General features: G+C 50.2%; 3 protein-coding genes across 8 annotated transcripts in view; 2 read left to right on the top strand and 1 right to left on the bottom strand.

Moving 5' to 3' along the window:
- Nucleotides 1-1,211: 1,211 nt before the first annotated feature.
- aqp7 (aquaporin 7) lies at nucleotides 1,212-9,762 on the top strand. Its single transcript, XM_064308715.1, has 6 exons — nucleotides 1,212-1,638; nucleotides 3,947-4,073; nucleotides 5,095-5,232; nucleotides 6,344-6,462; nucleotides 6,907-7,124; nucleotides 7,538-9,762. Exons 1-6 carry the CDS (start codon nucleotides 1,510-1,512, stop codon nucleotides 7,713-7,715), a joined length of 909 nt encoding a protein of 302 aa, XP_064164785.1. The 5' UTR covers nucleotides 1,212-1,509; the 3' UTR covers nucleotides 7,716-9,762.
- Nucleotides 8,581-13,609, bottom strand: tpgs2 (tubulin polyglutamylase complex subunit 2). Of its 6 annotated transcripts, none has more exons than XM_064308717.1 (8): nucleotides 13,383-13,609; nucleotides 12,855-12,934; nucleotides 12,692-12,779; nucleotides 12,156-12,287; nucleotides 11,584-11,697; nucleotides 11,174-11,196; nucleotides 10,947-11,087; nucleotides 8,581-9,284 (listed from the first exon to the last, which is right to left on the bottom strand). In XM_064308717.1, the coding sequence occupies exons 1-8, from the start codon at nucleotides 13,456-13,458 to the stop codon at nucleotides 9,066-9,068; spliced, it is 873 nt and encodes a 290-aa protein (XP_064164787.1). In that variant the 5' UTR covers nucleotides 13,459-13,609; the 3' UTR covers nucleotides 8,581-9,065. The 6 variants fall into 6 exon arrangements, 4 of the variants coding, with proteins under 4 accessions (XP_064164787.1, XP_064164786.1, XP_064164788.1 ...); XR_010325481.1 differs by lacking the exons at nucleotides 8,581-9,284; nucleotides 11,174-11,196 and adding exons at nucleotides 9,408-9,435; nucleotides 9,586-10,597 and having other exon boundaries at nucleotides 10,947-11,110; XR_010325480.1 differs by lacking the exons at nucleotides 8,581-9,284; nucleotides 11,174-11,196 and adding exons at nucleotides 9,408-9,633; nucleotides 9,676-10,597 and having other exon boundaries at nucleotides 10,947-11,110.
- Nucleotides 13,610-13,723: 114 nt separating this feature from the next.
- The window catches only part of kiaa1328 (KIAA1328 ortholog), a 24,032-nt gene continuing 10,335 nt past the window's right edge, over nucleotides 13,724-27,420 (top strand). The window contains exons 1-10 of the mRNA XM_064308714.1: nucleotides 13,724-13,845; nucleotides 15,003-15,038; nucleotides 15,338-15,636; nucleotides 16,095-16,195; nucleotides 17,413-17,528; nucleotides 21,580-21,698; nucleotides 23,188-23,720; nucleotides 24,323-24,406; nucleotides 25,248-25,387; nucleotides 25,607-25,724. Of these exons, the coding sequence (XP_064164784.1) occupies nucleotides 13,791-13,845; nucleotides 15,003-15,038; nucleotides 15,338-15,636; nucleotides 16,095-16,195; nucleotides 17,413-17,528; nucleotides 21,580-21,698; nucleotides 23,188-23,720; nucleotides 24,323-24,406; nucleotides 25,248-25,387; nucleotides 25,607-25,724 (1,601 nt within the window). The 5' untranslated portion in view covers nucleotides 13,724-13,790. The remainder of the gene's footprint in view (nucleotides 13,846-15,002; nucleotides 15,039-15,337; nucleotides 15,637-16,094; nucleotides 16,196-17,412; nucleotides 17,529-21,579; nucleotides 21,699-23,187; nucleotides 23,721-24,322; nucleotides 24,407-25,247; nucleotides 25,388-25,606; nucleotides 25,725-27,420) is intronic.

The raw sequence follows: 27,420 nt of genomic DNA, 5'->3' as shown, positions 1-27,420 counted from the left end.
AGCGGTTAACTGGTTGAAGCAGTTACAGTAGCTGCTCGTAAACAGAAAAAGCCCACGGCTTGCCTCCTTCTCTCAGTTTTTTGCATTCTGGGGCAGACAGACAGAAGTTTAACTGCAGATTTTTTCTGACCAATGACAGCGTTTGAAAGTTCGGCAGACCAATAATTCCTCACAGCTCTACATGGTTTAACAAGAGTAGAATATTGGATTGAATATTTTTATTACGGCAAGGGAATCTTAATATGTATTTACTTATTAATTTAAATTTGAAATGAATGACTCATTTGGGAAAGATAATTTAGCCCGGAGAGAATTTCCATTCTAATGTGTATTTGCAGTATTCTTATGTATTGAGCAGATAGGACGTAGACACAGTTAGGGATGTGGCAGCTATGAATCCATCTCAGTCTATTATAAATGATCTCTTCTTAACAGGTTACCCCCCTGAAGACAACCACAATGGAACAACAGTAGATTGATTATTTTATTTGGGCAATTATTTTGAAATCGTGCAGGTGTCTTAAAATAACAGATATTAAGGTACAGGTATTAATTTGGCCCAGGAGAATATAATTTGTCAAAATTTGATTCAGTGTCTCAAAACTGTCTGTGACCTGTAATGTAATCCGTTATGCAACTGACTGCTTTATACTGTATGAGCAATGCTATATGTTTAAATTAGATCAGAAATGTTTGGGTTTGGAAAAAAGGAGAGAAATGGGGAGGCTTTTCTGTTTTATGAAATCTAAGTCACAAAAAAATGACATTGGCAATCCTGAGCAAAACCACATAAACACAGAAAAAAAAGAGTCTCATAACTAAGATAGCAAAAATCAGATTTTATGGAACTTTTAAGGAGAAGGCATGTTCTTCTGCTAGAAGACATGCTGCAATGAGAGCAAATCACAAGCTGTACAGTACGTGTTCTAGAATGCGCACAAATGATTCCATATGTGGCACTGCACAGGCGTTCTGGAATACGCATAGCTGAGTCCATATGTGGCTCCCAGATATGGCCTCTTTATGTCTTTTTTTTTTGCACACAGAAACACAGACAAAGTTCTGTGGCACAAATTAGCAGTGAATGACTTTACCGTTCTCTCCCCTGCCCTGCCCCCCGCCCGGCCCCCCTTTCCCATTTTCATGCCTGTGAGGACATAGGGTTGTTTGAGGGGCGGTCTGGAAGAGGCGGGGCCAAGAGGTTCCATATAAGGAGGCGAACCACGAGGGAAAGGGGACTCACAAAGAGAGAGAGAGAGAGAGAGAGAGAAAGAACGAGCTGAACTCAGCAGCATATCATCTGCTCCTGTGTACACTGCTCGGACAAGTTCTTCGAGGAGTTCTTAGAGTAACCTTGACGACCAATAAAAAGTTTGAAGAGGCGAGAGATAGAGTGTGTGTGTGTGTGTGTGAGAGAGAGAGAGTGAGAGTGTGTGTGTGAGAAAGAGAGAGGGGGAAAGAGGCGAGAGAGTGTGTGAGAGAGAGAGGGAGAGAGAGAGAGAGGGGGGAATGAAGGACACGCTGAACTCATGGAAGGACGGTCAGGCTGGGGGAGGAAGAATGCCTTTCGCTTTTCGGATTAGAAACGAGTGCTGCCGCTTGGCGCTGGCAGAAACGCTCAGCACCTATGTGATGATGGTAAGGAGAAACGCCGACGGCTTTACCGGAGGACCTGAGCAGCACCTCAGTGCGTGAAAATCTCACCTGTCTGCTCACTCCTGCACTATGCAATAAGTGTGGTTGAGGGGTTCAATAAGTAAGCTCAAATTAGTGTGTACTCATTTTTATGACTATTATTTAGATCGTATACATTGTGTTAATTAAAAACCTTGATGTCCTGTGTTGTTAATGTCACTACAGCTAATATTGGTATTTCTACGTGTGTACATTTATGCAGTCTGGATTTAATTTATGATGTGGCGTTACTGGGATATTTTATTGTCCTCTTGTCATATTTTTGGCTCGCTCAGTGACACCATGTGCTGCGGTAGACGCATGCATTTGCAGTCACATGATTCATTATGAGCAGATGAAGCTGACCAGACCTGGTGCAATGTATTACTTGGAACACTTCAACCCTTTTATACACCACTGCTATTCATTACACATTTACATTCAGGCATTTAGAAGGCAATTTTAATTTAAAATTCCTGCAAATTACAGACAATGCAAAAAAAAAAAAAAATATATATATATCTCCTTGAACATTTATGATTAGAGGTTTTATGACGGTTTTATACTTTGGTTGGTATGATGGCATAGCTTTTTCAAACCTGCACATGAGAGATGTGCACAAGTGTTTCAGATTTTACAGCCATTTTGCAGACCTCAAGTGTTCCAGACATGTACCTGATCGAGGTCTGGTGCTAACAAGGCGTTAGCACTAGTGGCATGCAAACAGTTTTGTTTCATTTGAGTTATTGACTCTGTAAAAGAGCAGGGGGCTTCTGAGCTAAATGCTTTCTGGAATGTTTGACTATTAGTCTGCAGTGCATCGTTTGGCTAGCAAGCAAATCTGGTGCCAGCTCACACCACAAATCCTACTCTTAGAGCTTGTGACCAGCACCCGAATTCAGGAGACTTGCACATGACTCTCGACACCTCAACATACCTCTGTGTTGATTCAGGAGGGCTTCGTACTAAAGGTTGACCAACATTTATTTGCTTTGTTATTGACTAACTTCATTTCTGCTTACCTTGCAATTTGGCTACTTTAAAAAAAAAAAGTAGTTCCCCAATTTAGTCTAATCACGAGAAGCTATGCCCGTAACTTTGTGCAAAGAATTCGACATTAAACGGTTTAAGTCATTTCTCTTTCAAAACATTTTTGCTGCCAGTTTTAATGACCACCAAATATATGGTGATACAAAAATGGTTATTTTATTGAACAAAGGAGCGCTTGATGGTAAAATGTGCAAAACAAGTTTTTACAGTATTCTTCCGGTATCCACGGAAACGCAAGTAGAAGCGGAGAGGAAGCGTAGCAATGTGGTGAACTCTGGCACAAACTCTTTTTCTACCGTTACCTTTTGTCTGTTATTATTTCACAGCTGTTCCTGGTCTTTGATCTCATTGAAAGGGCAAAGTTTATGATGCACAATGCATTTTAAAAATGTATATTAATATGTAACGGACAATAAAAGTATCTGTTTCTTATTGAGAGCCTAGAGGAAAGAAGCACATCTATTTTGGCCTGGATCTGAGCCAATGTGTTTCTCCAGCTGAGAAATGCATCAGACTCCAGTATGGATGTGCATAAGCTGGAGGGAATGTGGTAAGGCTATACGCGCTGGGCCACATACTTCATATGCTATCATAAGCGCATGAGAATTACATGCGACAGGAACAGGTCAGTCAGTTCATCTAGGCTCGTTATTTACTTCCTGTTCAGAGCAGGGGTCGTAAACTCTCATTGGAGGAGAGTTTTACGCAGCGCTACAGGAGGGCTAGCGCTGTGACTGCGGCTCTCCTTCAGCTAGGCCTTGGAAAACAGGCGTGTTCAGTCAATCAAACACTTAGGTTAAGCACCTTCGGCAAGTACAGCCGTCTCTAAAATGAACTCAACGAACTGAGTATAAAAAGTCGGTTATAACGCATTTGTTTGTATTTGTCAAAGTCAAAATTAAGGACGAATTATTTGTAGGCCTAAGGGTCGGGGTTCACGTTCCTGACCGGACAGTGAAATGGATGGAAGAAATTTACAAGTAATTTGTTATGAATTAGCATGACCATGATTCCCTGGTCTAATGGACTCATCCCAGTCTGCTGCCAGTTCTGAGCATAGAGCCTATAGAGTTTAGAGGTTTCAAGGTGGACCCTCGATCCAACATTGGTTCTGTGCATGTTGTTCGGTTTTGACATATTCTAAGTCTGGCAACCCTAGATGTGTGTGTTTGGCGCTACATCTTGCTGCCGCTGACCGCGCGGTACCTCCGCTGTGCTGCAGACGTTCGGCCTGGGCACGGTGGCGCAGGTGGTGACGGGGGACGGGCTGTTTGGACGTTACCTGAGCATCAACCTGGGCTTCGGACTGGGAGTGGCCATGGGAGTGCACATCGCCGGAAAGGTCTCAGGTAAGGCCCACCTTACGGGTAAAAAAAAAAAAGTGTCATAACCAATGTGAAGCCGTTTAGTAGGGTGCTGGGCCACCGCGTGTGTGCGTCCTGTGTTGACCCTGTAATAAAGGACTAACGTCTGGACCTCCGCTGGAGGAATACGACACCACAGAGGAAGAAAAAGCCGCTCGTACGTTGTTGCCGAACGTGCCAGAACATCTCAGAAATGCTGGATCGGGTTTCAGATCTGGTGACTGAAAAGGCCAAGACTATACGGATAATGTCAGTGCTAGGGAGAAGCCACACATCCTCTGACGAGAAGCAAATTTGCAATCGCCTCCAAGGCATGCTGGGACAGCTGGTGATACGAGGCAAGCTGGTGAAGCAACCAGAAGGACAGGGAACATGACCGGATAGCCAATCGGTTTCAAGGTCAGACATGTAAATCTTTTTAAAATTAAAATTTTTTTTTTATTGCGCCCACAAGAGACCGATTGTGGGAGGCGAGAGCGATGCCTGGTTATTTCATCCTCAAAATCGCGAGGGTTGCTCCGGCTGTCAACGAGGGTGTGGTCATTTTGAAACAGGCCCCTCTCTGCAGGAAAGGAATGCGTTAACATGGGGAGACGTCAACTCAGCACCATGAAATAACAATAGACTTTGGCCTTGCCTTCAAAGGACATAAATACACAAAAACCATGTCAAGAAAGAAAAACTGGCCCCACACTATTACAGAACGAACTGAATGCTGGATTTACATCGCTATGTTCATGGACGTGTCTGTTCTTTAAAAAGGCTGGTTCTGCTTGAATTTAAAATGGTTGTGGTTTTGTTTGAATCTACAAAGGCCCAGCCATTCTGATTCTGTTTGAAGTTTTAAAAAGGCCCAGCCATTCTGGTTCTGTTTGAATTTTTAAAAGACCCAGCCGTTCTGGTTCTGTTTGAATTTTAAAAAGACCCAGCCGTTCTGGTCCTGTCTGAATGTACACTGGGACCCTCCCCATGGGCTCAGGTGTGACCGCTCTCTCCGCTTGTCCAGGGGCCCACATGAACGCCGCCGTCTCCTTCACCATGTGCCTGTTCGGCCGGCTCGCCTGGAGGATGTTCCCCGTCTACGTCGCCGCGCAGATGCTGGGCTCCTTCATGGCGGCCGGCACCGTCTTCTCGCTGTACTACGGTAAAGCAGCCCCGCCTCCGGCATCCGGCCTCTCCTTAACCCTGCTGAGGAGTGAGAACTGAACATTCTGATGCTGATGTCACAGTCACTGCTGGTGACTGAAAGCAGTGGAGTTCTAGAACTACTGACTTAAAAAAAAAAACTGACTTTTCAAAAAGCCTACAGTTCAAAGAGTTAAGCACAGAGCTGGAGGGCCTGTGATGTAAATACCCTTGCTAATTACCCAGGCTAAACCAACTAATTAGCTGTACTCCCCAACCGCTGATCACTTGTGCATGTCAGACCACAGTGAAACAGTTTAGATACAAGATAAAGAGCAGTCTTCAGCTTTCACGCAAGATTTTATTAAAAATATGGAGATGGGGTAAGTGCTTGGAGTTAAATTAAAAGCATAAATTGGCCTGGAGTCCAGAGGGAGATAAGCTCTTCTTTAGTGCACCTTTCTCTGTGATAATCAGAATATTATACAGCTTTGCACAGGGGTCACTTGCCCTGGTCTCAGCCAGCCGAGGTTCCATTTCACCTTAAAATCAGCAGCTAATTCAGACCCTGGAAACCAGGGTTTTCAAGTCTATTTACCATGTATAACAAGTACAAGTACTAGTACACCGGAATTATGCTATTCTCACCAAATGTAAGAATAAAAATATAAATGTAAGTCTAAAGATCACAATGTGACTACAAAAAATCACAGAAAAAGTTAGCTACAATAAGTGAAGAAGGCGTTAAGTGGCTATTGCAGTGGGCAGCAGTGGCTGGGCGTGTTAGGCTGTGTTTCCCAGGTGAGGTGCGATGAGCTGAAGGTGTAATCAGCTGCTTTACCTGAGATGGCGGAAACTAACAGAGCTAAACGAGCTGCCTGAGACCAGCGGAGCTGAACCAGCTGTCTGAGACCAGGCCCGAGGACTCCACGGGCGTGGCCCAATGAAAATCCCACCTGGACCCTCACCTGGGTTGTTACTGGACAGGGGCTGGGACGGTTGGGAAGGTCGAAGCAGCGATTGGTCGAACGGCGTCGCAGAACGTGCCGTAACCTGCGTTCTCTCTCTCTCTTTCTCTCTCTCTCTCTCTCCCTCCCTCTCTCTCTCTCTCTCTCGCTCCGTGTCGTCAGATGCCATGCTGAATTACTGCGGGGGCAACTTCACCGTCGCTGGCCCCCGGGCCACCGCTGGGATCTTCGCCACCTACCCCGCCCCCTACCTGTCCATACCTGGGGGCTTCCTGGACCAGGTGAGCACTCCTTAACCTTTTTCAAAACCTCTTGTTTAACTTTTTCCCCCCAAGGTGGAATGTTCTCTTGTAAATATGTTCCCGCTCCACTTCAGCCGCATCACATGCAGAGTTGCACACAAGCACACGTGTTAATGCACCACGGGCCAGCGCTGATTGGCTTGTTCTGCAATGGCTAGGTCATATTAACACACAGATCTACCTAATTGGTAGGGGACAGTTTAAGGCCAAGTCACATTAACACACAGACCTAATTCCCAGTTTACATGTGAACTTACTCACTTTATGGCCGAGTGGTGTATGGTCATGTTAACACAGTCCTACATACTCAGTTTACAGTTTATATTTTACTTTATGAAGTCATGGCTTCACAGCAGTTTTAGATCTCGATTTAGTGATGGTGGTTTTGGGTGGTCCCCCCCCCCGTACCCCCGTGCGCCCCAGGTGCTGGGGACGGCCATGCTGCTCCTGTGCCTCATGGCGCTGTCGGACCAGCGGAACCAGCCGGCGCGGGCGGGGTCCGAGCCCTTGGCGGTGGGCCTGCTGGTTCTGCTCCTCGGCGTCTCCATGGGGAGCAACAGCGGCTACGCCATCAACCCGTCCCGCGACCTGCCCCCCCGAATATTCACCGCCCTGGCCGGCTGGGGCCCGGAGGTCTTCAGGTACGAGCGCTGCGCTGGTTGCAGTGACTGTGTACAGTATAATTATTGTGCACAGTTACCGTGTTCAGTTACTATGCTCAGTTACTGTGTTTGCTTTCTGTGTTCAGTTACCATGTTTAGTTAGCGTTCAGTTACTATGCTGTTATTGTATTCATTTAATATGCTCAGTTACTTGTGTTCTGTTACTATGCTCAGTTACTGTTTAGGCACTGTGTTCAGTTACTATGCTCAGTTGTTGTATTCAGTTACTTTGCTTAGTCACTGTGTTTAGTTATTGTATTCAGGTACTGTGCTGTTCCTGTGTTTAGTCAGTGTTCAGTTACTATGCTCAGTTACTGTGTTTAATCACTGTGTTCAGTTACTGGCCCCCCCCTGTTATATTTTCACCCGTTCTCTCTGTGCCCCCCCCTCAGTGCAGGGCAGAACTGGTGGTGGGTGCCCCTGCTGGCGCCCCTGATTGGCGGTGTACTGGGGGCCGGGATCTACAAGCTGTTCGTGGAGCTGCATCACCCCGCCCCTCCCCGGATCTATGGGGCCCAGCCCAGGGAGGCGGAGCTTGAGAAGAGCGCCACGTCAGAGCTGTGCGTGTGAGCCAGGCCCAGCCCCGCCCCCCGCCTGGAAGTGTGGGCGGAGCCAGGAGAGGAAACATGAGCAGAGCAAGGAGAGGAAACATGGGAGGAGCCCAGATATAATATGTGGGCAGGGGCAGGACATGACGTGTGGGCGGGGCCAGGACATGCTATGTGGGCGGAGCCAGGAGGTGCAGGCTCCGCCCCCTCGTGTGTGATTGCTGCATTGCTTGCTTCGTGAGACTGCGCTACCACCGTCTGCGTCTGCGCAGTGACTGCGATGCAGACGCAGGGAGGCTGTGTGGGGCGGCGGTCGTGGTGGTTGCAACCTTTCACTGAAGCTCCTGCACTCTGCCAAACCCCCTCCTCTAAAACCCCCCCGCTCAACTTAGCCCGGCTCAGTGCCTGTAAGACCCTATAGTTAGACAAAAAAAACTGGAAGTTTTTATAATAAATAACTATCAAATGAAGGAGGTAGAGAAGGATGGACAGTGGTGGCAAAACTTCTGCACACTAACAGTTTCCTGGAAGGCATGGCTTTGATCGTAGACTTAATTTGGAATTTCTGTGCCCCCTGGAAAACATCTGTGCCTCCATTCAGTGTTCCGTTAAACTGGGTTCGGTGTGGGTTCACTCTGGCGTTTATACGGCAGACAGATGCAAATGTGTGCAGTGTGACGCAAAGCAGGGCTTATAACTTATGAACTTCTAACATGGGCTAAACTCCCTAATGGGAAGACTAACACGTGCCTCTTTCTGCCTGGAAGGTGAGAAGGGTGTGCAGTGTGGGGATTGGCCAGTGATGAAAAGTGATGTCACAGTTAGCCTCCTATGAGAGGAGCGTGTCCAAGAGAGAGAGAGAGAGAGAGAGAGGCCTTCACTCAGACTGCAGTGAGAAACCGCATTTAATTAGTGCACAGAGCATTCCATACAGGAAACATGCCAGGGAAGACTGAAATAAATACATTGTGTAGTAAATACAGGACGACTTCTGTGTGAGGGAGGGCCTGGCTTTGCCAAAGAAAACACAGGCATGCAGACACACACAGGTAAACACACATACATGTGCACGCACAGACATGCACACACCCACACACATGCACACACATACACAGTCACCCACACCGACACTACATTAGGTACCCTGAAGAAGCCTCTACACACAAGCACGTGCACACACACGCTCACACACATACACAGCTGCCAAAACCAACAGGGGGAGCAGCCTTGGCAGGGCTGCTCTCAGCTCTTATTGGAGTTCATTACAGAAAAAGGGGCGGAGCCTGGACGGGAGGGCAGGTCTGGGGGCGGGGTGTGAAAGCCCTTTGAGTTTCTCTCACTCAGGAACCGGCCCACCGAGGGGGGGGTCCCCTCACCGCCGGGTCCCGCTCAGTCTGGCCGAACCCCCGTGTGCCTTTGGGGTGCCCCCGCCCCCTCCAGGCTGGGCGGGGGACTTCTTCTTGGGCGCGGGGGGCTTGACCTTTCCCCGAAACGCCCTGCTGAGGTCCAGCCTGTTGACGATGGGATCCCCGTTGGAGTCCACGTGGGCGTCGCCGTGGGCCGTGAGCGGGCGATAGAGACACGCCCACTGCTGCGAGGAGACAGAACAGCTCTGACTCGCAGGTGCTCTGACTCCCTGTACACCTGGATGCTCTGATTCCCTGTACACCAGGACGCTCTGACTCCCTGTACACCTGGATGCTGTGACTCCCTGTACACCTGGATGCTGTGACTCTGTACACCTGGATGCTGTGACTCTCTGTACACCTGGATACTGTGACTCTCTGTACACCTGGATACTGTGACTCTCTGTACACCTGGATACTGTGACTCTCTGTACACCTGGATGCTGTGACTCCCTGTACACCTGGATGCTGTGACTCTCTGTACACCTGGATGTTCTGACTCTGTACACCTGGATGCTGTGACTCCCTGTACACCTGGATGCTATGACTCTCTGTACACCTGGATGCTGTGACTACCTGGATTATCTGAGCCTTCACCTCCTGTGGCTGTCAACATACTGAACTCTTTATAATTAAATAAAAAATTAGCTGAACAGAAAATTATGTGATGCAGTTTTTCACCGTCTTAAATTTTCTCAAGATTCTCAGCAATTTTTCCATTTAGGTATTGTACCGGTGGTGGAGCTATGCAATGATGAAACCCAAGAAAAGCCTAGGTGATTTATCTATCTGGGATCTGAGGACTAACAAGAGCATGGGGGTCTTTGTAAATGTGTGATGTCAGCTGACCGCCTCTTTACTGCACTGTGATTGGCCAGCTGAATGGGTGTGGCTTCAACGCTGGACGACTGCGCAGCTCAAGTGGGGTACGCTCTGCCGGCTAAACCCCTCCCCCTTCCCACGGTAACGGTACGGCCAATCACGCGTCACCACGCGGGTCGGCTCTGTCACGGTCCAGTTCCAAGACATCACTGCATTACGGACCAGAACCTCAATGGCGCGCACCACTTGGGGTGCACCACTAGGTGGCTCCACTAAATTCAACTTTTGATTCCCTTTCAGCTGGAAGACCGTCCTAAAAAAAGCTGTTGTTGTTGCAGGTGTTGCTGCCACGAGAAGAGATAAGCGTAAAGGCTATTCTGTCTCTTATCTTCTTCCAAGAACAATCACCCAAGTCAATGAGCTTAATTAGCAGAGACGACTTCTGCTTAAACAAGTTTTGCATAGCTGTCGCAGTTAATTAAGCTGAATAACTTGGACAAATGCTCTAGGCTCTTTAGCAATTCATCAAATGAACAAATCATTCTTTTTAATTACAAACGTAGCTGCGGGCCATCATTCCAAGCGGGAAAAGGCCACAGCCATTAGCGCGTTAGCATTAGGACCTTATTATTACCTTGTTATTAGATGAAAAAGCACTGATCTGGCAATGGCTGCACTAATAGGAATGAAAAATAAGTATCATGAAACTTTTGCCATTTGTAAACTAGCAAACAAGAAATGTTATCAACAGTTCAGAGTATTGTTAGGGTGCTGCCCACGTTGGCAGGGCCTTTCTGTGAGGGTTGGTGGTGGGAGGGGGTGCGGGTGCGGATGGAGGGGGGGGCTGCCCGCATTGGCAGGGCTGTTCTGCGGGTTTGGCAGTTGGCAATGGGTAGCGGTGGGGGTGGCTGACCGTGTTGGCAGGGCTTTTCTGTGAGGGTGGTGGTTGGTGGTGGGTAGGGGTAGGGGTGGGGGTGGCTGCCCGTGTTGGCAGGGCCGTTCTGCAGGTTGGTGGATGCCCTTACCTTGGCCTGGGGGCTGGGCCCGTAAGGGGTGAAGTTGTACTGCCACTCAGGCAGGCCCAGGTGCGTGATCAACAGCCGGTAGTAGGCCGTGAAGGAGGAGCTGATGTAGTGCCAGTACAGAGCCCTGTCCAGGAACCACACCTCACTGTCCTGCGCCTCCCTTTCTGGGGAGAGAGGAGAACCAGGTGAGCTGCAGGAGGTGCAGGCCAAGGAGAGGTGACCCACACCTCGCTGTCCTGCGCCTCCCAGTCTGGAGAGAGAGGAGAACCAGGTCACCGCAGGGAGGTGCAGTGGAATTCGGTGTTCGTAATTCCAAACCAAACTGACAAGCTTTGGACCAGACAAACTTACTGGGAGGAGACTGAATGACTACTCTTTCACACAGTAAAATGCCCAGTGTTGATTCAACTCTAAAACAGTACGTATGAGTTCAATAGTTACCATATGTACTCTGTAAGAGCTAATTTAACACAGAACATTTAACTGTGCACTTTTTCTGGTAATGACTTTCTGCGTTCGTTTGCATTTTGGGGTGCTCTTCATGATCAACGCACATTTCATCTCAGGCATTTCCGGAAGGGGGATTCAAACCCGAAACCTCCTTCTGGCTATGCCTCTGAATGCGACGCTGGGGTACCTTGGCTGCAGTTCCGGTAGACGAGGCACACCTTTCCGTTCCCGCCACAGGGGTCCAGCTCGAAAATACGGCTGCGCTCGCCAAAGTGGGGCACCCCTGGGGGGTCGTCTGATTCTGGGGGGGGGGGGGCGAAAAGGGAGAGGGTTATCAGAACATGTGAGCGAACAGCGAACGCCTGCCTGCAAAACAGCCTGGATCGAACTGTGAGAGCTCAGAGAAGCTCTGCTTAATATCAGCCGTATTAAGCCTTATTACATGAGGTAAAATTATAACAACAGTAAATGATAATCACACAAGCAGCCAATAAACAAAGAGTAAAAAAAAATGCATCTCGCAGTTTTAGGTTAGGTGCCACTGCCTTTTCATCACCACCACTGGCAGTATCGCTGCATGAGAACAGGAGTCTCAATGGGATGTTTTGTCTTTCATTTAACCATTATGTGCATCCAAAAATGCCCAAGTAAAGGATATCAAAATTGTGAAAATGATCAAAATCAGAACGCCCAACCCAGCGTGTATGCACTCCCTGTCCGGCCCCAAAATCCATCCCCAGCCCCTTTCCCCCGTGTCACCTTCCGGTTCCTCCTGGCTGTCCAGGTCGGACAGCGCGGGCATGTTGGGCAGGGAGAAGACTGCTGATTGGCTGAGAGGGAGGAGCTTGGCCAGGCTGTTGATCACCATGCTGCCCAGGGGTACCGCCTCACCTGAGAAACAACCGAGCCGGTCCAATCAGAACCACCGACACGCTCAAGCATTTAAAACACCTTAGAATTTCAGAATGCCTGTGATGGACAGCATACTGTAGTGCCGCCCATTATTGGGTTTGTGAAGCCTCAGTCTGCTATCACCAATGTCAACTCTAGAAAAAGCTCAAGCATACCATGCAACACTGACCTTTTCATTTATTGCCGTCTAAAAATGTATAATTTGATTTTATGTTGAAATGGTCACAGATTTTAAATAGAATGCATCTGGGTTGAATGTGCCAGAGACCTCTGAAAGCCTCTTAGAAGACATGTCGGTGCTTAGTTTGGACATTCAAGCACTGTCTGGCTTTATCTTCTAAACAAAGTCCTACATTCTAAAATGACTGATGAAACTCACTCACTTTCCAGTTTTGTGCACCAGGTCAGGGTGAAACCATCCGTAGTAAGATAGAAATCTCGCAAGTCTTCGGGCAGCTCACAGTCGTTCCTCTGCAAACACAGAGCACCCAGTCATGAAGACATCTTTCCCGTTCACAGCGCCAGTTCAATCGAGGCTATACCCACATGTTCCCAGGACATGAGGCAGCGTCTCTCCACCGGCTCCCTCTCCACAAAACGCACGTCCGTCACCCCCGGCAGACCTTCTGAATTTGAATATCAAGGCAATTAAATAGGTTAACCTTTCATCGAGCGTACTAATAGCACATGTAACCGAAGCAGTGATAGTTATATTAATATGAAGTTAATCAATACGTTTTGCACGCATTTGCGTTTTGCATTCAGTCTGGTATAGAGGTTACGCAGAAACATAAACATTTTCAGCAACTTTGGCTAAGTTAAACCGGCTTGCAAATTCCGTTATCTATCTCTCTGTCAGGGAAACAACTCTGCAGAATACTAGCAGATTTAACAGATTGTCAGCTCGTTAGCTTCATTGTAGGCAGTAGTTATTAGCTAACTTAACATTAACGTTAATCAGTCAAGCAAATGCTAGCCGAAGGTAAAGGATCATGTAGAGATGCAAGCTAAATATAAGGTAGCAACTTGCTACCGAGTTAGCTAGCTACCAACCAAGCAAAATGACATTCTCACCAAGCACCCGGGTAATACCGAGAGTCAGTCTTTCCACAAACCCTTTAAATCCTCTTGCATCCCTGATGTCCTCCATGACTAAATTGTTTTATTGTTTCCTGAATAAAAAGATAAATGTTTCACGTAACTCGCTTGGTAGTGCTATTTTTTGTATTTCACTCACTCATTCATTTTATTTGGCTCGTGTCCTGTTACCAGGATACATTTTCGCTGTTGTTTACGGGAAATGTAGTTTTTAAAAGAACTATTCCGCGTCACTTTTGTAGACGAACCATACATATCGACAGACGGATAAATTGGCCAATGATACGTAAGTACTTTTTCGACAGCAAATTATAATTCAGTATAAAGGCGGGACTAAACATCCTTTGCAACGCTTGGCTACCTGGGAGTGGCGGTTGTTTCAATATGGCGGATGTGACCAGCGGTGAGAAGACCGCTGGGATTTTCTGGATTAAAGACAGTATCCTTTAACGTAGGCGCAATCTGTATGTTCTCGCAAGACTCGCAAGAATTTGAGTTTAGTGTGTCGCCTGTTTTTATGATGGTTGTAATTTCCTTGAATGTTGAAAACAAGTAAGGGGTTTTCAAACTCAACTAGACAGTGCCTTATGATGGCTAAGTCTAGCTAGCTTGTCAGCAAACTGTTGAACTATCTTGCTGGTTAGCTAATTAGCTGTCCAAACTAGCTAACTGTATTGCCATAACGATTTTGCCAGTATGCCATTTAGTTGAACCTAGACTAATATTAGTCGCATGCTAACGCGGTTAGACTAAGCTAATTTGCTAGCTAATGTATCCTTAACTCTAAATAACAACGTCTGTTAAACGCTAAGACTACTGTTAAAGTAGCTAATTAAAAGCAATATAATAAATAGTGTGATTTTTATACGTAAGAACTGACATATACTCTGAGGCTGCAAATTAGGAATGTAGTCTGAAGGCTAACAGCTAGCGGAAAACTGGCTAAATTAGCGAGCAATTGTTAACGTTAGGTTAGTTGTCTAGCTAATAATATTATCAGCAATTTTGGCGAACAAAAGTAGACCGCAAACTTGGCTAATAACTGCAGCTAATTTGCCTTTAACTAACATTACAGTTGAGTGGCTAAGTAGCCTGCTTGCTCGATGACTGTCGTTGCCTGGACTGGTTGCTAACCGCGTTTCTATGTTTATGTGTACAAATGACGTTTACAAAATGACTTGCCGGTTTTGCCCTGTACTTAGAAGTCGCTAATCTCTAGTTTTGTCCCTCTCCATAGTAATATTTGCTTCAGGCATTTTTTTCAAGCTTGGTAGGTAAAGTAAGCAAGCTAGCAAGGGCATTTTATGTTTGCTCACATTTATAGAAATCTAACTAGTCATTTACACCAGTGAATTAATACACAACGTTGTTTCCACAATAAAGCTATGTGGTATGTGTAATTGACGACTTGTCATGATAGAAAAGTATCTAATTTACGTAGTTAGGATGATAACTCATTGAGTTGCACATATGTCATTCAATAATCCCAAAGAGGTAATCTTGGTTTGCTGTTGTATTAAAATTATGCATTAGAATGTGACTGGCTGTCTGAATGTACCCACTTATTGTATACTTTCTTAATCGTCAATCTCTTAGCATCTGATGAAGATCAGCCCATGGTATTTGTCCCAGGTGAAGATAGTCAATGTTACATCCTTGAATTGATATTCAACAGCTACCTAGCCAGTGGAGTAGTTAACCTTTGCATGTTTGCATGTTAATATGCTTGTTGCCTGCTGGTGGGTACTTGGCTTTGCTAGATGCCAGCCAACACTGTCTGTGAATCGTTTTGCTTTTCTTCGTCCACCAGAGGGCAGTCATACGTTTTCCATACCTGCTTGCTTTTTTAATGATTAAAAACTCATTTTCATAGTCCCCCTCTCTCTCTCCCCCTTACACTCTCTGTGTGTGTATGTTGTATATGTTTTTAGGCGTGAGCAATCAGGGTAATCTCCGGCCAGGGGCAAAGGTGGGGTCCGGCGGTGTGAGGAAGGGGAAGGTGAGGCTGGGGAATGGCAGCGAGGTGAAGGGCATTGTGGGAGTTGGATGCCAGCTGGAGGGGAGGAAGAGTCGGTTCTCGCGGCCCTGCTGCCAGGGCAAGGCCCCGGCCCACCCCTCCCACCCCGCCCAGGCGAAGGCGCAGCTCCATTCTCCGTCCCCTGCTGGCACTGCATTCAGAGCCCCGGTTCTGAGCCCCACCAAGCCCACGTCCATCTACGTAAACATGCAGGTGGGTCTTCCTGTCCTCCACAGCGCCCCCTCTGGGGACTAGGGGGTACTGCATGCGATAAGTGTGTGTCATAGTTTTCATAATTCCTCTAATTTTTATGGTCTGCCTCCCATCATCTTTTGTAGTTTTATTGTCCTTGATTGAGCACTTTACTCTTCTGTGGGTGTTTTTATAGCATTATTATTGTCATTTTTACTGCTTAATGTCTCAGCCGTTGTTCTTAATTCAGCATTCTGTGTTTATTTTGATAAATGGCAGGTAGCGAAATGGGTTTTGAGTGTCATGTCTTGTACGTGTTATTGCGTCCTCTGCATTTACATAAAGATATTGAGCTGTGCGGTGTCTCGTGAATACGACTACGCGTTGTGGTGCTTATTCCTAATTTGGCATTAGGGTGACGCGCTGTAATCCTTCTCCTGGCATTCCGACCGTCTGAGGCTTTCCGTCTTTTTGCGCAGGCGCTAGCCAAGTCAGCCCAGGCCCGGAGTAGCGCCTCCCTGAAGGACCTCTGCGCCGAGGACAAGCGGAGGATCGCCAACCTCATCCAGGAGCTGGCCAGGTAAAGGCTTACGGATGAGCGAACAGCCGAGACGAGCGGAGGGGGGTGACTGGGGCTGTGTTCATAAACAGTCTTGGTGAGCGGGTGCTGATATAGTATCGGTGTGAGCTGGTGCTGGTATAGTATCGGTGTGAGTGGGTACTGGTATAGTATCGGTGTGAGTGGGTGCTGGTATAGTATCGGTGTGAGCGGGTGCTGGTATAGTATCGGTGTGAGTGGGTGCTGGTATAGTATCGGTGTGAGTGGGTGCTGTTATAGTATCGGTGTGAGTGGGTGCTGGTATAGTATCGGTGTGAGTGGGTGCTGGTATAGTATCGGTGTGAGTGGGTGCTGGTATAGTATCGGTGTGAGGGTGCTGGTATAGTATCGGTGTGATGGGTGCTGATATAGTATCGGTGTGAGTGGGTGCTGGTATAGTATCGGTGTGAGCGGGTGCTGGTATAGTATCGGTGTGAGTGGGTGCTGGTATAGTATCGGTGTGAGTGGGTGCTGGTATAGTATCGGTGTGAGTGGGTGCTGGTATAGTATCGGTGTGAGTGGGTGCTGGTATAGTATCGGTGTGAGTGGGTGCTGGTATAGTATCGGTGTGAGTGGGTGCTGATATAGTATCGGTGTGAGTGGGTGCTGGTATAGTATCGGTGTGAGTGGGTGCTGGTATAGTATCGGTGTGAGTGGGTGCTGGTATAGTATCGGTGTGAGTGGGTGCTGGTATAGTATCGGTGTGAGTGGCTGCTGATATAGTATCGGTGTGAGTGGCTGCTGATATAGTATCGGTGTGAGTGGGTGCTGGTATAGTATCGGTGTGAGTGGGTGCTGGTATAGTATCGGTGTGAGTGGGTGCTGATATAGTATCGGTGTGAGTGGGTGCTGATATAGTATCGTGTGAGTGGGTGCTGGTATAGTATCGAGTGTGAGTGGGTGCTGGTATAGTATCGTGTGAGTGGGTGCTGGTATAGTATCGGTGTGAGTGGGTGCTGGTATAGTATCGGTGTGAGTGGGTGCTGGTATAGTATCGGTGTGAGCGGGTGCTGGTATAGTATCGGTGTGAGTGGGTACTGGTATAGTATCAGCAGTTTGCTCTGAGGCCCTTTATAAGCCTGGTCTCAGCAGGTCTTTTTCAGGGGTGGGTTAGGGTTAGGGTTTTGGGGGGAGTTTGGGGGGGGGGGTTTGAGTTCACTCACGTGCAGTGGGGGTCACGGCGGCCTGTCTCCTTGCAGGGTGAGCGAGGAGAAGGACGAGACGCAGCAGAAGCTGAAGGAGGAGCAGGAGTCCTTCGAGCGCAAGATCCAGCAGCTGGAGGAGCAGAACCAGCTCATCTTCCAGGAGAGGGAGGGTATCCTTTCGGAGTCTGCTCCCATTGGCCCAGCTCCAGCTTTCAGTGAGCCAATCACAGGGGACTGTGCTCAGTCCCAATGATTTCACCGCATACAGTTGAAATTTCCAGTATATGAACATTTACCCAAAAGTGGATAGGCATTAAATATAGATTAACATAAATGTCCCTGAGGAGGTTAAGCGGCTCTTTCATCTGGTGCAGTTGCCTTGTTCAAACTGTAGATGGCAGTGTTTACCAGGGAAGTGGTTTTGATTTCCCCAGCAGTGCTGGCGTGGTTTGAGAGCTGGGTGCTCATTAGTTCCTTAGCTGTGTGCATGGTGGAGGCAGTTAATTTCTTTTTGGCACAAAGCGTGTTTTCTCTGCGCCGCTCCTGTCTCTGTGAAACTCTGGCTGAGCTGGCCCACACCGGCAGCCATTGCTCTTAGTTTTTGGTGTAACGCGCAAAATGTTTTAACCTCTCCCTTCCCTTCCAACTCGCCTCTTTTCTCGCCGTGAGCAAAGGCGAAAGGGAAGTTATCATTCTGCCTGTTTTCTCCAGAAGTACAGCCCTTTACATATTTTACTGTAGAGTACAGCTCATTTGCAGATTGCAGTACAGACTGTGCCTTTATGTTAGGACTTTATTTCCTTGCCTGTCACAGTACTGTGGTTTAATTTGCTTTCATCATTTTGCGTACCTCATGCGGTTAAAATCTGAGTGCGTTTCTGATGTGGAGTGGCACTTGAATTGTTTACCTGATAGACCAGACATCAGACAGAATATGCAGCATTGCAGCTCTGTACAGCCCCAGCTGCTGTTTAATAAATGTCATACGTTTTTGGGTGGGAGGGAAATGTGCACTTCCTGTGCGTGAGGAGCGATTGGCGCGGCTTTGCGCTTTTTTGGCGTGTTCTGCTGGTGCTGCTGTGGCAACGGTGCTACCGCGGCAACGGTGCTGCCGCGGCGACGGAGCTACCGCGGCGACGGAGCTGCCACGGCGACGGCGCTGCCGCGGCAACGCCACCGCCACACAGAGCAGGCAGTGATCGATGACGCAGAGGGCCTGCTAGCGCAGCGGCGAAGGCGGGAGACTCGCTCGCCCGCGCTGGACCCGCAGTCCCGTGTAGACGGCTCGCGGGCGAGCGAGTCTCCCGCCTTCGCTACGCTAGCAGGCCCTCTGCGCCATCGATCGCTGCCTGCTCTGTGTGGCGGTGGCGTCGCCGCGGCAGCGCCGTCGCCGTGGCAGCTCCGTCGCCGCGGTAGCACCGTCGCCGCGGTAGCACCGTTGCCGCGGTAGCACCGTTGCCACATCCGTCGCCGCGGAAGCACCGTTGCCACAGCAGCACCATCGCCGTGGCAGCTCCGTCGCCACGGTAACACCGTTGCCCGCTCAGCCGACAGGGAAATTGCTGTGGTCAGGCGTCTCTGCGAACGCTACGACAAAAAGTTTAAAAAATGGCCTCCCCTGACGAGGTCATTGCCTGGGCTGGGCTGGTGAATTCAGGCTTATTGTCAGTATAAAAAAAATCACACCCCAAGGTGTTTTATAATATTGTATCCCAGCTATTTATAATAAAATATCTTTTTTTTAGATGGGGAAAATGTGCCCAAAAATTGAATTTTCATTTTTTTGACACCTGATATTTATGTGTTTGGGGAAAAAATGATCATAAAACCTTTCTGGACCTGGCATCAGCAGTTTCCTGCTTTTAAGAAGAAACCACCCGTCATGGTGGCCCCACAGGGCTTTGAGTGGGTGTCCTGCGGCAGCCTTTTCTGTGGCGACTTTAGAGAACGGGGATGAGCAACGCTCGAGGTGCGATGTCCCCGTGTCCCGACCTGCTTTCAGTCTGCCCACTCACTCCTGTGAGAGGACTGCTGTTTCTCGTGCCGTCAGCCACTGTGATCTACAGGAGAGCTTGCGCAAGTGAGGAGAGAGGTGGGGCGACCTGCAGTTCCCTGGTACGCAGCTAGGGGGCAGTGCAGCGGTAGCCTGAGGTAAGGCGTAACGTAGGCAGTGCTCAGAGTGTGCAGTGTCTAAGCTACAGGTCTCTGCCTGTGGTCAAGCACACACCTTTACAGCCTGAGCTACTCGAGAGTCTGCTTGAACTGTAGTTAACAGCCAACACTGCAGACCCAGTTTACCTCAGAAGGACTGGATTTTTGTACAGCGCACCCGCATATACAGACTGGTTTGACAGTTGAGCCTGTCCTCGGTACTCATCGGATGAATCGGAAGCTGGAACACGCGTGCGAATAAAACTGCTATGGCCGTATGGCGGCCATTTTGTATGCCAGAACGCTCGTGTTCTCAGCCTTTGCGGAAGGCTGTCGCCCGATTGGCCGCGGCGCACGGCGCGCGCGTGGAGCTGCGTCGCTGACTGACGCGGGCCTCGCTGCGCGTTCTGAGCCGTCGCCGCCGCCGCCGCCGGCCCCATCAGGCCCAATCAGGTCCTCTGAAGCCCGGCTGGTAAAGTTCCACTCTCTTTACCGCCCTGCGGCCGCCTGGCGATCGCGCCCGGCTCGGGGGGGGGGGAGAGCGGCTAATATAACTGTCAATTTAGCACCACGGCGTGAAGCATAAAGAGGAATCGCGGGCGGGTAATTGCACAATTGGCACCGGAGCCCGGGTATTAGGAATGCACAACTCAATTAAACGCACTTCAGTTCTGAACTTGGCATTTACACTAAAGTTCTAAACTCTATTAAAAGGAGATTTGAGCGAAAAAATCCATGGAGGGGACCCAGTGGAGACGGAGATGAGAGCCGGGCTGTCTTTTAAAGTACAGAAAGTCATAAAGACACCGTCGAGATGAGGATTTAGAACTCTTTTAAAAGGTTAAGGGGAATCTAAAGGCAAACACATTTAAAAAAAAAAAATAGGACCTGTAAAGTGTAATTTCTTGACAATCGCTTCCATCTTTTGAGATTGCGGGGTCATCGGGGGAATACACCCATCTCTCCTTCATAGAATCATTACTCGAGTTTGAGCGTTGGAACAATTTAAAGCTCGCCCCCAGAAGTAAATTAAGGTTTTATCAATCCCGAGTTGGGAATTCTCGACCATGTCTGAAAGAAGAAACGTTTTTTTTTTTTTTTTTTTCCGCAGCGATTGTTTGGTTCTGTTCCGTGTTGCTTGCTTAAACTTCACAACGCGTACCGACTACAGAGGGAATATGAACGTTGTGCGCGGCCTTAATGCAATTCATCGCTCTCTGAATCTTCTGACAAGCTGCTAACAAACTGGGGAGCAGTGCTTTGTATCTTCATGCTGTTGCCGAGAGGGCAGGGCCTGACCTCCATTAGCTGGAAGCCGATTGGTGGAAGCTCTGAGAGGACGTGCTGCTCTGTTATTTGCTCTTTCACTGGGATTAAAACTCTGCTTGTGATTTTACATCCCTGTTTTGTGTTCAGAGTTTGTTAAATCCCATCACGTGCGGGTGTCTGTGTGCTTGTGTGTGCATATGTATGTGTGTCTAGGTCTGTACGTGTGTGTGTGTGTGCATATCTGTGCGTGTGTGTCTGTGCCTGTTTGTGCATGCGTGTGTGCATGTCTGTGTTTGTGTGTGTGCATATCTGTCGGTGTGTGTCTGTACACGTGTGTGCGTGCATGTCTGTTTCTCTGTGTCGTAGACTTTAAGGCCTGTAGTGGAGTCTGTGCTGGCAGATATCTTGGGCATTAGAATAGGTGTGATGGTGGCCAGGGTGTCAGCCCTGTGGAGAGTGTGGGACTCTGAGGCCTGAAGTCCAGCAGGCCTGATCTGGGCAGCGTTTTGGGCTGCCTCCCTCTGAGCAGGACTGTGACCTGCACTCAGCCAGCTGGTGTGCTTCACTGTGACACCCAATCAGGTGCCAGCGTCGTTCTTCTTCTCAAGCACTGATTGGCCAGTTTAGAAAATGCGCTCTAAAACTGCAGAGAGCTTGCTTTGGGAGGGGTGCTGGCTGTATCCGGGCGCTCAGTTTTGGGTAGTCCGCTATGCCGGGGGGTTTCCCTGGAGACGACGTTTTTGTGGGGCGTTGGGGACGTTCCTCCAGTGAGCGGGTGTGTCCTTGACCCGGCCGGCCCAGGTCTGCAGCAGCAGTACCGCGAGTGTCAGGAGCTGCTCGCCCTGTACCAGCAGTACCTGACCCAGCAGCAGGACAAGCTCAACCACTCCATCGCTCACCTCAGCTACTCCCACTCCAAGGTACGTCCCACCACTCCATCGCCCACCTCAGCTACTCCCACTCTAAGGTACGTCCCACCACTCCATCGCCCACCTCAGCTACTCCCACTCTAAGGTACGTCCCACCACTCCATCGCCCACCTCAACTCCTCCCACTCTAAGGTACATCCCACCACTCCCATCACCCACCCCAACTCCTCCCACTCCAAGGTACGTCCCACCACTCCCATCACCCACCCCAACTCCTCCCACTCCAAGGTACGTCCCACCCACTCCCATCGCCCACCACCTCATAACAGATGTGCTCAATAAGAGATGGACCTAATAACGGCTGGGGTGTGGAGTTTCTAGTCTCTAAATTACTGGAGGAGAGAGTGGAGGCCAGCCACTAATAACAGTGATGAACGGGTTAAGTCCTCTCTCTCTCTCTCTCTCTCTCTGTCTCTCTCTCTCTCTCTCTCTCTCTCTCTCCCCCCTCTTTCTCTCTCCCTTTCTCTCCCTCCCTCTCTCCCTCTCCCCTCCCCCCCTCTCTCACACACAGGTGTACACACACACACACACACACACACACACACACACACACATTTCTACATGGGCATGGGGTGGCTAGAGCATGCATGTGGGCCAGCAAGTGTGCATAGAGTGCATGCCAGGGCTGAGGAACACACACACACACACACACACAGGCTGGGGAACACACACACACACACACACACACAGGCTGGGGAACACACACACACAAGCTGGGGAACACACACAATGCATCAGGTTGTGTTTTTTAGTTGAGGGAAGGTTTCTCGAGTGGCGGTATTGATGGTAATCCGTGCCTGCGCGCGCGCACACACACACACACACACACACACACACACACACAGGTCCTCTGTGTTCCGCAGGTGAGAAACGCCAATAGTGATTTAGCTTCCCTTCTCTGTGTTTGATCGCTCTGTCCCTGTTCCACTGCCAGACCTCACTGACTGCTTTGTGTTTCTGCTTTTCCCTCTGCTCTGCCCTCCCAAAAACCCCTACACCCCCCCACCCTCTACACCACAACAAACCCCCATCCCTCAAACACCTGCTACACCCAAACAACCTCTCACACGCACTACACCCCAACAACCCCCACCCCCCCACCCTCTACACCACAACAACCCCACCCCCAAACACCTGCTACACCCAAACAACCCCTCACACCACTACACCCAACAACCCCTGCACCCCCACCCCAACACCCCCTGCACCCCAACAACCCCCCCACCCTCTACACCACAACAACCCCACCCTCAAACACCCACTACACCCCAACAACTATACACTCCAACGATCCCCACCCACCCCCTACACCCCAACAAACCCCCCCCCCCCCCAACACCCCCTACACCCCAAGAAGCGCGTCTGTTGCGCTCTGTTGTGTGTGCGCTCTGTTCTCGGGGGCGGAGTCTGGGGGGGGGGGGGGCGGGGGGGGGGGGGGGAGTCTGTGTCCAGTCCTTTCACCTCCCGGTCTCTTCCGCAGGTGATTGGCAGCGACGGAGCGGCCTGGCAGCCTGCGAGGGGCGGAGCCACGGGGCTGGAGGGCTCGTACCTGGGCCTGCCCAACGTGGGCGGGGCCAGAGGGGGGCCGACCCGCGGGACTCCGCCCCTCGCGGACAGCTTTCGGACGGCCACGCCCACTCCGCTCTCGTCCAGCAGCGGGCGGGAGAGCGGCCCGAGCGGGGGGCGGTCCCAGAGGAGGGGCGGGCCCCGGGAGGGGCGGAGCGAGCCGCGGCTGGATCGCCAGACAGCCACTGAACCGCGCGGGTCCCGGCGGTGCGTCTGCACGGAGGAGGGCCCGTCCCCCGCCGCCACGCGCCGAGCACCCCCCACATCGCCCGCCACAGCGCCCCCTGTGGCCCGGGTGGACTGGGAGGAGAGGAGGAACTGGCTCCTGCTGCAGAAGATGGAGCTGGAGGTGCAGAGGGAGAAGCTCCAGGCCCAGCTGGCCCAGCAGGAGGAGCGACTCTTCCTGCACAACCAGACGCTCCGGCAGTCCCGCATGGAGTCCAGCAGGTAGGAGCCCCCGCAATCTCACTCTGACCCCCCCCCCGCCCCCTTAATCTCACTCTGACCCCCCCCCCCCCCAATCTCACTCTTTTTTTGGGGTGTTTTTATTCAGAGTTCTAAGCCAGTGTTCTAGAACTCCACTGCTTTCAGCCACCAGCAGCGATCGTGACATCATCAGCATCGGAATGTTCTGTTAAGATTTAATGTCACTTCCACTTTGGTTCGGATAATGAAGTGAAAAGCAGTTCATAAAACATTCATGAGAAATTCCCTAAATGTTCTGTGAGTTATTTTCAGTTCATGAGCTGAATTTCTGTTAATTTCCTGGTTTGCCTGTATTAACTTGGCACTGGTTCAGTGTTTTATGTTTCTTATCAGCTGCAAAATGACAAACTGATTTGATGGTGATGTATAATAATATATAATATATTGGTAGATATACACGTTGCATGTGTAATGATGAAATATATATGCGTTTTGAATGTAAATGTACTAGTGTAGCCTGAGGCAAGATGAACCCAGTAAAATAGATGGTGTTTTTGACATGCTGCAGTGTGGTGGTATTGGGTAACGGTATGACATCACATCCCCCCCACATCCCCCGCCAGGCTCCGGGACAGGGTGGCCGAGTCCGAGCCCGCCCCCGACAGGGACACCCTCAGCGGGACAGCCGAATCGAGCCAAACGGCACGGTAAGACCCCCCCCCCCCGTAAGACCGCCTCTGTATTCTTAACGTTGGGGGTTCAGTCTCCTTCCTGTTAGAGCCAAACTTTCCACATCGATGTGTCATTAATATTCATGAACGGGCGTGGCCGAGGACGGCACCGGGGCGACGGCTGCTCTGTGATTGACAGCAGCGCTGGAAACCCCTGCTGTTGTGAAGCAGCGAGAAAGCAGAGTGTTTGGCGGATGTGTGGGGTCTGCGGTGCCGCACACCGCCGAGGCGTTCAGGGTCCTGCTGGTGTGTGAGCGTGTGCGGGGAGCGTGTCGCTGCATTTCACAGGAGAGAAATGTTATCTTCCTCCTGTCGGGGCCTTTTCCCTCCCCCCAATCTCGCGCTTCGCTGCCTGGGAACGGGACACCCGAGCACTAAAAATGGGGGGGCGGTATGTCATCGCTCGCTGTGCCCCCCCGCCCCCCCAGGGTGATTGATGTGCAGCCCCACGTGATCGGGGGAATTAAAGGTGCTTAAGAGCAGTCTGCCCCCTGCTGGAGACCCTGCTGAAGGAAAGCTGGTGAATAATTCAGCGCGGTCCGGTCTGGTGATCCCGGGTTCGAGAGAGACGGGCTGGCGGACAGGAATACCAATCTGCGCCGGGCCGGGGGTGAAGGGGAACTAGGGAGAACCGGCATGGCAGCTGAGATGTGTTACCCGTTTCACCAACCACCGCCCCTGCTCACGTTTCAGTCATCCCTACCGCCCCTTGGTTTGCAGCAGATGTGGGGGGGGGGGTGGAGCGTTGGGGAATTTGAGAGGGAGGGAGATGCAGGAGTTTTGGGTGAGCGTGTGACGCTCGTTTGCGCGTTCGCAGAGGAGCCGCGGGTCTGGGGACGGTGAGAGCGCCCCCTGGTGAGCCGGAGGACCTGGACCGGGTCGCGGCGCAGGAGGGGGAGCTGATGCAGCGGGGAGAGATGGCGGCCCTCCCCTTACAGAAACCCCTGCAGTCAAACGGTATGTGTGTGTGTGTGTGCGTGCGTGTGTGTGTGTGTGTGGGGGGGCCACAAAAATCTTAAGTTTACTTTATTAATATTCATGTATTGTGTTTATATAGTGCCTTCCATATAACGATGTCAAAGCGCCTTTCAGCTGAGGGGCAAAGTCCTCACTACTCTCGCTGGTAGTTTAGACACTGTGGGTGGGGCTGATGATGTCATCGCTGTCTTCTCCCAGAGGCCTCGGCTGTATCCAGGAGGGATGCTGCCACCTCTCCTGCAGCCGCCCAATCACGGCTCAGGGCAGCCCCGCCCCCAGCCTTAGGCCCCACCCCGCCTAGGACCCCCAACTCTCGGTAAGGCCCGCCTCTTCCTCTTCCACACCTCTTCCACATCAGGCTCTTTACCCAGAATACCTTGGTGCTTTCTGGAGTTCATGGCTCCTTTGATCTTAACACGAGCCCCAGGTCCAGTAGATGTGAAACTCACCCAGAAGAGAACCTCAAAGCTCCACTGCAGTATTTCAGTGTAGGTATGGTGTCCTTTTCAATATAAGGGCTGTGGTTCAAGGCCCAAATGCTCAGTTTTTCTCATTAGATAAGACTGGATGTTAAAGTTCAGTATTGTAATACATATATACCGTAATGCGTGTTGCTGATGTAAATGCTCAGTGTAGCATTGTAATGTGTATATACGGTAAAATGTGTGGTGTTGGATAAATTATGCATTCTGAAGTGAACTTAAAATGAAATCCTGCTCAGTTTGAGTTTATTCTGCCTGATCAATCTTCAGTCCGGTTCTGATGTTCAGACGCGCACGGCGAGTGTAATGGACGCGGTGCGGTTGTGAGGTCACACCCGGGTCAGACGGAATGTTCTGGGCCTTCGCGAGGCCTAGCCTTGTGCGCCTCAGTGTACAGCGCCTCAGCGGGCCCGCTCGGTGAGGGGCGAGGGGGGGGCGGTTTTTGGGGAGGCGACGCTGCGGGACGCGTCCCTGACTGCGCGGTACAGCGGCTGTGTAATTACGCGTACACAAAGGCGCTGCGACTGAGCGCGCTCACGAAACGGCTGCGTGGGGGCGGGGTGGGGTCCGTAGGGCGGCCGGGGGAAACGGGAGTACCCGGGGGAAACAGGGAGAAACTCCACACAGAAAGGCTCAGGCTGGGATTCAGACCTTCTCACTGTGAGGTGGCAGTGCTGCACCACCACACCACCGTGCTGCCTGTGTGTTAGTAAGAGGAGAGTGGAGAGGTGTGTGTGTGCGTGTGTGTGCTGCGGTGTGTGGAGGTGTGTGTGTGTGTGTGCTGCAATGTGTGGAGATGTGTGTGTGTGAGTGTGTGTGTGTGTATGCTGCGGTGTGTGGAGATGTGTGTGTGTGAGTGTGTGTGTGTGTATGCTGCGGTGTGTGGAGGTGTGTGTGCGTGCTGCGGTGTGTGGAGGTGTGTGTGTGTGTGTGCTGCAGTGTGTGGAGGTGTGTGTGTGTGTGTGCTGCAGTGTGTGGAGGTGTGTGTGTGTGTGGTTGCTGTGGTGTGTGTGTGCTGTGTGTGTGTGGAGGTGTGCGTGTGTGATGTGTGTGAGTGTGTGTGCTGTGTGTGTGTGTGTGTGGAGGTGTGCGTGTGTGCTGTGTGTGTGTGGAGGTAAATGAAGATCTCGCCGGTAGTACCGTAGCTGACAGACACAAGCTGTGCACCATCAGCAGGTGTAGCGGGACCCAGCGGCAGGTGCTGCAGGTGGGGCATCCTCCGTTTCTCCTCCTGTGAGGAGGAGGAGGAGATGCAGGAGGAGGAGGAGGAGAGCGAGCTGTAGATGAGTCGGTCAGCTTTCTGTCCAGCTTCACTGCCAGGGAAAGACATGGATGCTTTTCCCCTCTAAGTGTAACTAATTAATTTGATGGTGTATCACTGTTATACTGTTCCCCATTCAGTTGTACAGGATAATAAATATAAAATGAAATGTGTTTTTTTATTTTTTTTTGTTGTTGTTTTTGGGAATCTAACCTCCTGGGAATATTCTCGAAAATGTTCTGTTATTGTATTTCTCATTTATTAATTTT

The sequence above is a fragment of the Anguilla rostrata genome, chromosome 14, assembly GCF_018555375.3.
Source record: "Anguilla rostrata isolate EN2019 chromosome 14, ASM1855537v3, whole genome shotgun sequence".
NCBI lineage: Eukaryota > Metazoa > Chordata > Actinopteri > Anguilliformes > Anguillidae > Anguilla > Anguilla rostrata.
The sequence above is the reverse complement of the archived record's forward strand: the minus strand, read 5'-3'. Positions and strand labels throughout refer to the sequence as shown.